This window comes from Barbatula barbatula (genome assembly GCF_947034865.1).
Source record: "Barbatula barbatula genome assembly, chromosome: 8".
Classification (NCBI taxonomy): Eukaryota; Metazoa; Chordata; class Actinopteri; order Cypriniformes; family Nemacheilidae; genus Barbatula; species Barbatula barbatula.
Window position 1 is genome coordinate 6558204 of NC_136771.1, and position 13241 is coordinate 6571444.

Sequence of the window (13241 nt, forward strand, 5' to 3'; positions counted from 1 at the left end):
AAGTTAACACGGCACAGGCTAGTTAAGACTTTTATTTATGTTCTAGTGGGTTAGGAACAATAACCATGGGTGTTTTGGTGGGTCGTGACCGCATACTGAACTAACGTTGGGTAACGGAGTTTAAGAACCGACAGTTGAACACAATTTTTTATGATGAAAATCAGTTTATTGCATTTGTGCTCCTGGCATAAAAGGGAATATAATTTTTTCTTATAATTTCACCACTAAAATAACTTTTCAGCCCCAAATGGCTCAGTTTCACGAGCTGCCAACAGTTTCATTTATAATATTTCTGTTCAGAACCGAAATAATGAGCGCAGCCAAATCGTTGTAATACAAAATACATTCTTTAATCTGTGTAAATCACTGTAAATACACAATCGAGACAGAATCAAAACAGCGCAGTTACAACATGGAAATAAAGTCATGAGTAACCCAAGAAAACAGACATTTAAACAAATACACAACTCTGGATGAGTTGAGAAAAGTGTTCTGTAAATAATTTAATGGCAATAGTCCTGCACGACGTTTTTTTTCATATATTTGCAGCGTAAAAGCAGAAGTTGATGACTTGACAAAAGAAACACGTTTAATGTCTTTAGGGTTCCTCCAATATATACATGATATACAACTGCATTTTAAATACAATCTGAAATATTTGCATGTTATTTACAATATAAGAGCTTATAAGTATTTTTATTCTTTTTCACTTTAGCTGAAAGGTGGTGTGGATCGCAGAGAAAATAATATAATATAATTTTAAAGAACAAAAGCACGGCCTCTGATTCATGATGGCCTGATTCGCAAAACAGTCACCACTCGTATTGTAAACAACTTCCCTTGATAATAAGAATCAACTTGGTATTTGCTATAGAATAAATCTACTATATTGAGTAAATCTGAACAAATGATCATATTTCTCAGGAGCGTAAAGTAATAGTATGGAACTTAAAAACCTTCTTCTGTTTCTACACATATAGTCTTATACAAGCATACTCAAAGTGCACTTTAAAGTAGGGCCTGGCATTAAGAAAAAGATTGTGTAAAAATGAAAATGCTCATCCACATCATCATTTATTCACCTTCATGCCGTTCCAAACCTGTATGACCTTTTCTCTTCTGCAGAATACAGGATCATATACAGGTTTTCAATGATATTAGGGTGAATAAATTATTGATTTTGAAATGATCTTTTTTTGGAAAACAACACCTTTTGCAAACACCCTTTGTGGATGACCAAGCTAATGACCAAAATCTAAAAACGTGGGACCACAATTAACAAACAACTCCGAAGTGTATCGCAACTCATTCTTAGTCTATGTCGAGTGCACAGATCAATTGAAACAGAGTCAGAGCTTGTACCGAAGACATCAGTGATAAATATGGCTTGTAGATCATAAAACCTCGCTACAGTGAAACATGTGCATGAGCATCCGTTAGTTTGTACCCTTCCCAAACCGGCCCCGTCCTGGCACGCGTCCATCTGCGAATCAGTTTTTATCACAGCCGAGTCAGTCCTGGGAAAAAGGAGCCGTCGCCCGCTCCCTCCCCCCCGGGACGCGGGGGCTCCAAGGTGCAGTTTTTTATTAGGGGCCTCCCGTCTCAGATCATCTGGCAGACGTGCAGCCTGGATCGAGAGAAGGAAGTGGCGTCCTTCCACACCTTGCAGGCCAGGCCCTTGGCGCAGTCGCAGCGCTGGAAGATCTCAAGGCCGTGCAAGCCCTTCTTGCGTTGCTTAGTGCACACCTCGCCCTGACGCAGCACAGGCTTGCAGATTTTCGTCCAGAAGTGACGGGCGCAGCAGTGGCCCTCGGAGCAGTCGGAGGATCGCAGGCAAGGGTCGCCCTCGTGACCTACGGGTTAAAGGGGAAGCGTTAATACATATTATCATTGCAGAGGTGGTAGCTTTATCACTGAGAAAAAAAATGAATGCCACTTTATTTTAAGCCACTGTAAAATACTAAACAGCCTGTCTTTGCAGGAAATAACAAGCATTTGCTTTTCGATGGACAGCAGTGATTAAAAAGATTAAAAACAAGAACAGTGGTTGGTTACTGTGTTCCTCAAATCTAGCGTCTGGCAAAGCGAGACCAGCCACTCTCCAGCTTCTCAGAGCATAACCTCTAAATAAACTTTGTCAACGTTTAGCTTTCGCTTTAGTTCTGCTTTACAGAATGTGATGTTGGCAGACCCTCACCTTTAAGCGAGATCTTGGCTTTTCCATTCCTTTTCCAGCTTTTGTCTTTGACAGAAAGCTTGTTATGCTCATCCAAGTGCGATTTATGAGAGGACAGAGCACTCTCCGAAACGGGGATACAGATATCTGAAGAAAAATGTAAAATATTGCTTAAGTTAGCATGAGAACTTTCGATGGAAAATGAATCTTCCGTTAAGCCAGGTGACTTCTTAGGTACATACAGTTACTGCAGCGGTTGCCAGGGCAACACATGTTATCTCTGTGACAACGCTTCTTCCTCCTGCGACAGGTGAGGCACCGAGACGGGCCGTGTTGAGGGCTGTGGCAGTAACTTCCTACCATGCATTCCTGATCACTGCTGCACGGGTATCCCTGAGATACAGAAAAATAAAACAAATCAAATGCTGCCCACTTCCGTCAAAAACACAATTCACAGTGGCACTAAATGTCCGTGAGATAGCAAGATATTGGTATAGCGCTGTGCTATCTAATAACTTTCTATTAATTCTAATAGTAAGTGAGAATTTGTAAGAATAAGAAGTCTTACAACAAACATTATATGACCCACACAGAGTGTGAAACATTCATCCAGCAAAAATCAATTATCACTGATATATATTTGCAACTTCAAACTGACAATATATATACTAATAATAATCATAAAAACAACAGACATGTCTGTAAAGTCTGACGAAGAAATGGCTTACAGCATGTTTTTGTACCAATAAAGAGAAAAACAGTTGTTAGGGTGTATTGTTTTTTATGTGATTTCTCACTACAAAGGTCCACAAAAAATCTCAACGCATGTCATATAAGATGCACAAGAGCTAGCCATGTACGCCACAGAAAATGTGGAAAACTATTTTATTTCATATTTGAATCTTATAATTCTAGCTTTGAATCTCTAGTAACCACCATCACTCATCTCCCTGTCAGCCATATTTCTATGTAACCATTACACACTCTGAATAATGCAAAATAACCGATTCACTGATAGATTAAAACGCGGCACTGTCTGTAAGTTACGTATCATTTTTCTCTCTACATTAACGTAAACATCCCAACTATGTGTTACACTATGAAGTGGGGACCTGTCACTTTTTTATCATTATATGAATGAACCTAGAATGACAGCTGATGGTAAAAACAGTAGATAAGTTACCTCATCTTGGACAATTACGTTTTAAAAGGGCTATAGATGATCTATACCAGAGACTGAACTGATATAAATCGTCATCAATCTAGACTTGTCCATCGTTCAAACCAGTAGAGTTTTCACTCAGAAGTCAGTGAAAAACAAAGACTGTCTCTGGCAGACAATCCAGCTTTTCGCAAAGGGAACCTTGACAAGTTATGGATGCCTACTGTATATCCGAGCCTGTCCTCCAAGTAAAAACGATTCAATAGGTCGTTTGTGTACAAAGCATGTACGACAACAGTTCACATTTAAAATGTAAGCGCCCTGTAGCGATTGTTATGAAAACGACCCCGTGCCGTTTTGTCAGGTCAGACAAATACACATTTATTTTTGCATTTCTGAAAGTATTAATGCTTTAATAAATGTTTATGGACCTCGGTACACTTGAACTGTTTTGTATCTGCATCATGTGTTTTATGTTATTTAATAAAAAAATTTGTCACTTGCTCAAAGTGTCTGAATGTGTGTGTGTGTGTGTGTGTAATTCAAATGCAGTTATCACGATATGAATGAAAATCACACCACACACCACTTTTTGCAAAATAATACCCCAAAATGTACATTTTATAATGTATTTGAGGAAGGAACAAACGACATATGTATCACGTATGGGTTGGAGGATATTTTGGTATAACCACTGTTACAAACTCTTTCAATTGTTAAGACTTTCATGTGTTGATTCAAAGAAATTACGATGAATGAAGCTGCCTATTTGTCCGACAGGTAGTGTTAAAAATGCAAAACTTGATCAAAATAAACCTGTTGTCCCATGAAAATCTTAATTTTTACAACTAACCTGATAAATTACAGGTAAACAACTTGCAGTCTTTTTTATTGCCAAAGATTTCTTGTGGCAACATAAAAATGCAAAAATGAAATCGTAACTTGGCAAAATGAAAACAGACGTATCAGAAAACAGCTCATAAAAACAAACCAGGCTTTTAATATGTTACCTATTATAGAATCATTTCATTTTACAGACAAATAGTCTTATATTGTCACAGGCATTTTTTATAAGCATGACTTTAAACTATAACCAGGTTAGACCTCTGGCATGCATCTAGTCGCCAAGATCCTTTAGAAGTGCACTTTTTGATTCACTTCGCATCGTTTTGAGCGTAATTATCCTTGATGTACTGTAAGGTAATACCGTGCCTGTTAACACGCTTTATCAATTACAATCTGCATTTAATGAAGATTTACTCAGGGAAACAGCTTACATCATTTTAACAAACCTCAGTACAGCGTCAAACAGGAAACACGTGTCCCTACAAAAGTATCTCTCAATATCTAATAACATTTGAAGAAAATATTCTGAAATGTGCTTTGTAGATCCACGTAGCTCTGAGCAATATTCCTTTCTTGCATGTAACAGAGTTTGTTACATTGAAAACACATGATGAAATCGGGCCAAACCACCAATAATACATTCACAAGAGAAATCAGGAAGAAATGAAGCCCATAAAAGTTTTAAATACTAAAAAGTCACTGACCTTAAAATTCACTGTTCACTCGCAGCATCATTAGAGGGTTACCGAGTGCATTACATTTGCGGATGAATGTAGCGTGTAAGACAGACAGTTCGGCGAAGACGTGAACGCTGCAGAGCCCCTAAAGTGACCTTTGCTGAATCCCGAAACTAATTTAACTGAAAACGTTTTGTTTTCCGTGTTTTTGAAGATGTTCTTTTACATTTTTTTACAAAATGTGTGTCATTTTTTACACATTTTATTAATGTGTCGTTCAAACTATGCCCAAACTTTTGGTCAGGATACTAAAGTTTTTTGTCAAAACATTTCTCACCAAATCTCTCCAAGAGCAAATATTATCGGCTTTATAGACAACTTTGCAAGATGTACATACTGGTCCAAAAGTTCTTCCGGTTTCTTGTTTTTTTATTTATTATTAGCATTTTAAGTATTTAGTATTAGTATTTTTTTCAATCTTACATATATAACTAAATCTTAAGGCTAATTGCTATTTTTTCATCGGTCATAAATCTTCTGTTGGTTGTATTTTGTTCAAACCTTTGTTTTTCTTTGGCCCAGCGTTGAGCCAGCATTGTTTACATCACCCAAAGAGGTCCATATGCTATAATCTAACTGAATATTAAAAATGTTTTCAATTGTGTCTCCTGTTATCTTAAGAACGTCCCCTGACCTTTAAAGGAGTCATTTTAAGCAGTAAAAAATAAACGATCTTCACGTGTATGGCATAGCTTCTCTCCACAGCATCACCACCACATAACCACGTATCAGCACATAATCTGACAAAGTCATCATGCCAGGACGCTTGGTCTACGCTTGGATAGGACTCGTTGATCCTCGTCTCTGATTTCACACTATGGTTTTATTGCTCACGTGTGAGATAAGTGACACAGAGATAAGCTCAGAGACAGACAGTCATGAGGGAAGCCCTCGTGCCGGCTCTCTTCTGCTTGGCAACAAAAACTGGACTTTGAAGACTAAACGTGCCATGCCTTTGAAATCTCTATATTCCCTCATCCTTTCCGTAAAACCGTTTGGGATTTATATCAGGTAATACCCAAACTACGTCAAGTCTTGTCTTGTTAGTAACAGATCGGTGTTTATTACTTCAGCAACACGGTTCAGTGAAAGATTACTTAATGGTCTTAAAAAGAACAACACTTTATTATCTGGTTTGTGAGATAAGTGCCAAAACAATAGACAATACCTCAGTGTTTCTAATATAATACTAAACCAGGTTTTTTGCATGCTTAGAATATTACTGTGAGTAAAGTTCAATTTAAGACATGACATGTGCTTTAAGAATGGCTTCATTCGGAAGTAATAAAAAACCTAAATTGCTTTATTTCACAGCATTTTTTGACCCTATTTTTAGAAGATTTAAATATATATAAAAAATAAAAATCATTGGTAAACTACATAACAACTATAAGCCTTCTTTGATCTTAGTCATGTTTTATCTGCAAAACATACTCATTATCTGAACGAGTTTTTGCACATTAAACCCATACACATACGTTCCTCATGGGCCTTGGGGTCCTGCTTAATTTGACCTTGCGAAAGCAAAGCTGACATCGGACACCGTGAATGGTGTTAGTGAATTGAGAGGGTTTCAAGAGTAAAATAAACTATGTCGCAGAACAAACAAACCTTATCCACCCTCAAAGGCCACAGCCCTATGGGTATCAGATCACACAGGAAATCTCTTCCGTTTTAAGTTTATCTCACCAACACTCATGACCTGTCCGTAACAAACAAATATGGGGTATTTATTTATGGAATAAATTAAGTAATCAAAAATAAACATGACTTTTTAGTATGCCGGGAAAGATTCTACTTACGATATATTTTGGGAAATTGTGAGGGAAAATGGGCAATAACACTAATGATACACATCAGCATCCTCTTCATAATGCCACAAAGAATGATGGGAAAACTAGTCGACTCATAAACTGACTATATAGAATTTTCTAGGCAACTTTATTGAGTGTGCAGATATTGTCAACAGCAAAACAATTGTTTAATTAAGTTAACATTCACATGTATACCCATTATTATCAATATTTTTGTAGGCTAACCCGGAAGTGCCGTGCTGGTTCCCTCGACCAAAAGCTTATGCATTGTATTGTACAATGCACTGTGAGTCGCTTTGGATAAAAGCATCTGCCAAATACGTAAATATAAGATAATTAACACAACATTTGTAACTTTTGAAGCCGAAATACAATCGGCAGAAGTAAAAAGCTAACACGATGCTATATACAGACTACACTTAAGGTCGCTCGTTATCAACGTCACCACCACCAAGCCTCCGCCAACTCTTACAAACATTTTTCTAAAATGTGTTCCCTGGTAAGTAATTACTCCGTGAATAAATCCACATCTACTTTTTTAAGAGATTCGTGCCCATGTTGCATTATTTGTGAGCTTTATATGCGCAATGACATCTAAGTAGTCGACTCGCTTTTAGCAACTTGTTGGCAACCGCCATTTTTAAGTTACAATAAGGCTTTAAAAAATCACAAGCGGGTTATAACTGGTGTGTTTTGTCATAGAATAAAACGTAGTAGAGGTTTTGTTTACCACAGACCTTTCTTCGGGCAATTTACCAAAAACCCGTAAAAAAACCACAGACTTACAGCCCTAAAATCGCTTCCGAGTTTTGCATACAAAAGTAAATCATCTCTGCTGCAGAAATTCTGTGAATGCTCCAGAGATGCGACATTACACCCTGGTGGAGTTTAATGTGGTAAGAAATCCCATTATGTCTCTCAGACTTTCATTTTTCTCATATAAAGGAAGTAACGATAATTAGGCGCCACACCTTTGTCTGTTTTATTTCACTCTCTCAGCTTGTTAGCATCACTAAACAGTCACTTAACCTCGGAGGGAGCAAGAGGGGCGACTCACCTCGCCGGTTTACAATCCAGACAAAACAAATCTCCTGGCCCGGTCCTACTCGTTAACAGAACCTCAGAGTCTAATTAAATAAGAAGACCAAAGCTGCAACTCTGATGTGAAACAGCTTTCGTGTTCAGGCGGATTATTAGAATCTTCCCCTACGCTGGGGAGGTGAACGCGCCCTGCAAATGGCCATATCCTCCTTTTGGGTTACCCGCAAATGGAAAGCCCTCGAACAGTGGGGTATATGCACATGGGACAATGGCGTACTTCCTCTAAAATCTCAGCCAGCTAGGTCACTTCCGCTCTCATTTAGGGCTAACTAGGGTTTACCAAGTGATAAAGATGTGTTTGGTAAGAAAACTTTCAAATTTTGGGGCACCGACATCACTATGGGTTTAGCTTTTTTCATATTTCTTGATGTCCCTTTGCCTGAAGTGCTACTCCTTTTTGGATGTCTACGTATGGAGAGAGTGTTTGAATAATTAGACTCGCGTTGTAGATCGTCATCCAATGTGCATGCCGAAGCGAAACACCATTGTTCCCTTTAGCACGGGATGAAACAGCCTGGCTCAGATTTTAGCGTCATCGATCCGTATGCATTTACCCCATTATTCAGCTCATCCGAAGGGAGTGACTTTGCTTGGTTACAAATGCTTATGTGAGTGTCGGACGTGTCAATAAAAACAGAACAAGCGGAAAGCAGACATCTGATATGAGTTTCATTGTCAAGAATCCTAGACGCGTTTAAATGAAGTTAAAGCTACTACTAATAAAACACTTTAGCTTAAGTAGAGCAAGAGACACCAAACGTATTTGATCTCTGAGACGGATGTAGGAATCTGGGTGGCCATTTCTTTTGTCTGCCCAATTTGCAGTGCTTGGTAGCGCGCCAACATGGGAGATTTATAAGGAGCTTGGGTTATAATCTTCACCATATTCCTGAGAATTAAAGAGTTAGGGGTCTTGAGAGGAATTTTTTAGGGTGCAGCGGTGACATATAAAAATGAAAAGTATTTTTAAGTAATATATGAAAGCAATTGCGAGAATGTCAATGTAATTTTTTACCTTATTTGCCAAATGAAGGCAAATTTCATGGGAGTGGGAATCTTTGAGCACTTTACGATTCTTGATTTATTAAATGTAATTTACTGCTGTTTTAACACAGTTACTTCAGAGTTTCTATACTTTTTGTCTAGTATAGCCGAAGTCTCTGGCAGGACTGTCATCTTAAAAAGGAAAATAGTTTATTCAATTCTTTTGACCAATAACACGTTTTTAAGCATTCTGGTGTTTTAACAGTTAACCAGGATAAGTATTCACAGTCACTCTGGCATTAATTTGAACACAAGAACACTGTAAACCATTACACTGTACATGAAAAGATGTGAACTTGTGGTGATCTTGGGTGTGACTCTTGGTTCAAAGATATGAACAGAGCAATCCGCTCTAGCTTGACAAATAGCCATATGTAAAACTCCATTTACAGCCAAATATTTTCTGAGTTGCGTCTAGGAGTTGACAATCTCCTAGATAAATAATAGAACACTATCATATTTTCGATGTTAACTTATATTAAAAATATAAAAACAATTCAAATGCCATCTGCCCAAGTAAAGTTAGGATCTTTCCACGATTTAGTACTTATCTGCAACATCTGCAGCCCCCAAAATGAGACGACGCTCGCTCTGCTAGCAATCTACAGAGTTGTTAGCAATCTACATTTGGATAAGCAGCTAAATGTAGCATGACATTTAACTAATATTGGATTGTAGTGGTTTCCACATGTATGGCTGCGGTCTGAACATCCAGGCTCGCGTTTACGAACATGGCAATGTTGGGAGCAATTGTTCAAATGAGGGTCTGGCGGGGAACTTGGAGGTCTTCCCACTCCGGAGAGGAAGTGAAACGGAAAAATGTTCTCACATTACTTATTTTTTTGCATGGGATGTTCTAATAAATGATGTATGGTCTTCATTAAGCCAACGTCTGTATTTTTATGGACATGCTGAGAGATATAACCAAGACCAAAACCCAATAACACAAAGCATGTTGAGGGGTTATGCGTGAATCTTTATCAGCTTTTTGGTAATCCAGGATTAACCTGACTTCAAATATGAGTCCTGCCACACTACCCAAAGGACATTGATCACTTTACAGATGTGCAATAATCTATTTCATTTCCAAAACTATATTAACTAACCCTTTTGAGCCCTGAGGAATTCATCAAATGAGCTGCATAACATAGATTCAACCCACGACTGAAGGTTTGCATTTGACATGTGATCATGATCTATGGTGCAAATCCATCAAAGTGTCAGACCAAACCATTCAATTTTGGTTTTAATGGGAAGACACACCAAGGAAAACCTCTGTTCTCTCGACAACTGCTGAAAGTACTTCAAATGTGATTTATCATGTTTCATTCAGTGTCATTAAATAAACATTTGGATAAAACTAATAAACGTTTATTTGTGGTTATTTCCACTCAACATAACTCTTAAAATAACTTTTGGTGTAATCTAACAAGCTGATTCTGTCATTCTGAATATCAGTTTCAAAAGATGTTACCATATGAAACACATTGTCATCACATCATTTATATTTTAAAGTCTTCAAAATAGCCTATATTGTTTGTACTTCAGGTAGTATTGTAGCTATAATTAATTTTCCAAAATAATTGGGTGGGCTTTTGAATAATAGTAGTACTGTAAATGACCTACATGAGAATATATAACAACAAAAAGCACATATCGTCGTTACCTTTGCGCGCGTGTTGTCTTTCCTCGGGATCGCGCTGTACGACGCGCTGGTGCGGTTCGCGGTGGCGGTCAGCGGCTCCAGTGATTTGATGGCGTTGCCCTGCGCCTCGGTCCCGTCTCCCATCCGCATCGCTGCGATCACCAGCGTCAACATCCAACCGAACCGACTCCGCGTAACGCTCAGCATCCTTTCTGAGGCTGACTTTAAACGTGAATGTGCTGCCTACTTTGCGCTATGACAACCACGCTTTAAAAAAGTTGAAATTCCTCTCTAAAGTGTCCATCAAACTGTCTGATATCTGGGGGAAAAACGTGATTGACCAAAAGGAACCAAGGTGGAGAAAGCTGAGGCGTCAGGATGCTGTACTCAAAAACCAATGGCAATGCACGCAGAGAGAGAGAGAGACAGAGAGAGAGAGAGAGAGAAAGAGAGAGAGAGATGAGATGAGCACGATTTAAATCCAGCCCGTGTGTGTCTGTGTTTGTGAGGCAGCCTGGCGTTTCATCATGTGGGATGCTGTCTTTTTATAGGATCTGTTTCCTCCGCCCCCATTCCGTATTGACAAAAGATGAAACTGATCTGCGGTGCGTCCCTGTTCACACAATACTAGACACCAGGAAACCATCCCAGTGGACTTTGAGAGTTTAGATCTGGATGTCCAAATACGTAAAGTTGAACCTGTTCAAATAAAGAGATTCGTTTATTATTGTAAGTGTTTTATTGAATCTGGCATGCGCTACATCTTAAGGAGATTGCTTGTACAGTCACGGCCAAAAGTAATGTCCAACTTTGGAAAACGGACATATTTGCATTTTATTCAAATATATATATATATAAAAATGTATTGAAAACTTTCTATTCATGTTGCCAGCAGTTGTATTTGGAGTGTAAACTACATTTCAGCTTTGAGAAGAATTCACGGATTGTTAAGGATTGGCAAAAGAAATTACACATGAGCCAGGAGAATGAATACAAAATATTCAGATGATCAGAAATAGTAATAAAAGATAAACAATTTGGTCAGTACAACCTCCATTCTCTGACATTGCTGTAGTTTGGCAGACAAAAAATTGTCTAAATATTTCCCTGGACACCTTTTGGCACTTTTTTGTGCATGCGCGTATTTCAATAGAGCAAAATCATTATAGATGATATATACAGCCTTATTCAAATCCTATGCATATCATTTAGAGACTAAAATAAGCAAACAATAATAATGATAAACTTCATTTGTTTGAAAGAACTGTAAAGTGATCAACGTTTCTTGAAATGAGCAAGATTTTTTAAATCTTTGTCCATTAAAGAGGCAAAACATACTTATTTGAGCAAACATTCACATTTTACATGAATCTTGGAGGCAGAAATAACTGGGTAGATGAGCCACAATAATAAATCAAATATGCCCGGGGAATATGAAACGTATAAGGGGGCAGTATTACGGTAATGTTCTGCTGTGTGTAACACATGTGCTTTATCATGATGAAATCATAGGAATTGAGTTTCTGGCAACTTCAGTCTGAGTTCTGGAAAATATGGGGCATAAATGTGCCGAACAGTTTCGAGGGAAAATAAGAAGTGGAAGAGTAAATAAAGGCTGCGAGGAGGCCAACGAAGAACTCTGGGTGGTGTTCTGAAACACTGAGCGTTGATGGCTTCGATGTGATGCTTTTTTGCACAGGGGCCACATTAGTCCAAAGGCTTTATGGACTCAAGCAATCTTGAAGGCAATAAGCGGGTACAAATTTACAGCAGACATCAGCTGTTGTTGTTTTCCTTCGATTTTATTTCAATTTGGTGGTTCAGAAGTTCCTAACTCGTTTCAAATGCCAGCCGCTGTATACACTGTACGGGTGCCAACTTGTGTGTTGTAATATCTTCTATCAATGCAGCAGCACATCTGAGTTACGTCTGGATCGTCTCCAGCGCAAATTATGCCCGCGAGAGGTGTATTAGAGAAACATTACTCTTCCTATCTGTCAGTGAAGTGTGTCTTATCTTATTATCTCGGTTACATCATATGCCAGCATCTACTGTGTTTTTTGCGTCAAATCAGCGGCCACATGCAGTCGTGTTATTCCACGTTACATAAACACGCAGTAGGTCAACATTTGCATGTGTTTTGATATTCGCACGTTCAAAAACAGTAATGGACTGCTTTTATTAATTCCCAATGTCGTTTTCTGTATGTCGGTATTTAAATATCCTTGTATATTTGAACACTTGAGGTGGGAACTCAAGTAGGCCTTGAATGTACTGTAACTTAAAGTTGACACTTTAGTACTAAACCACACACCACCCCAAATGTGATTGTTTTATTTCTAACATATTCCAGATGCTGGTTCACTGTGATAATAGTCATGCTGATGTTGCTTCACAAACACGACAATTTCAGCTCCAACACATTGAGATTGCTTGACGCCGCTTGCTTACGTAAATGGACAACAATGTTGCTAACTATGTGTGCGTAGTTTCAGTCATAAATGTCTAAAACAGGTGCCTATACGATCACATCACTGCAAGCCCACATCAGATCATAATTCTGAGACCACAAACAAGATTTTGCCATTGCGTTTATCCACTTCAACATCATTTGTACGTCTGCAGCTCTGCTGTAATGCCTTGGGTTTCTTCCAAACCATGATATTTGCCTAATCTATTTTTGACAAATAATGAAAAACAGGCGTGTGGTTTTAAC

General features: G+C 38.4%; 1 protein-coding gene across 1 annotated transcript; it reads right to left on the reverse strand.

The window, feature by feature from the left end:
• Positions 1-329: 329 nt before the first annotated feature.
• Positions 330-11046, reverse strand: dkk2 (dickkopf WNT signaling pathway inhibitor 2). Its single transcript, XM_079463201.1, has 4 exons — positions 10547-11046; positions 2419-2569; positions 2198-2323; positions 330-1853 (listed from the first exon to the last, which is right to left on the reverse strand). The coding sequence occupies exons 1-4, from the start codon at positions 10730-10732 to the stop codon at positions 1603-1605; spliced, it is 714 nt and encodes a 237-aa protein (XP_079319327.1). The 5' UTR covers positions 10733-11046; the 3' UTR covers positions 330-1602.
• Positions 11047-13241: the final 2195 nt, after the last annotated feature.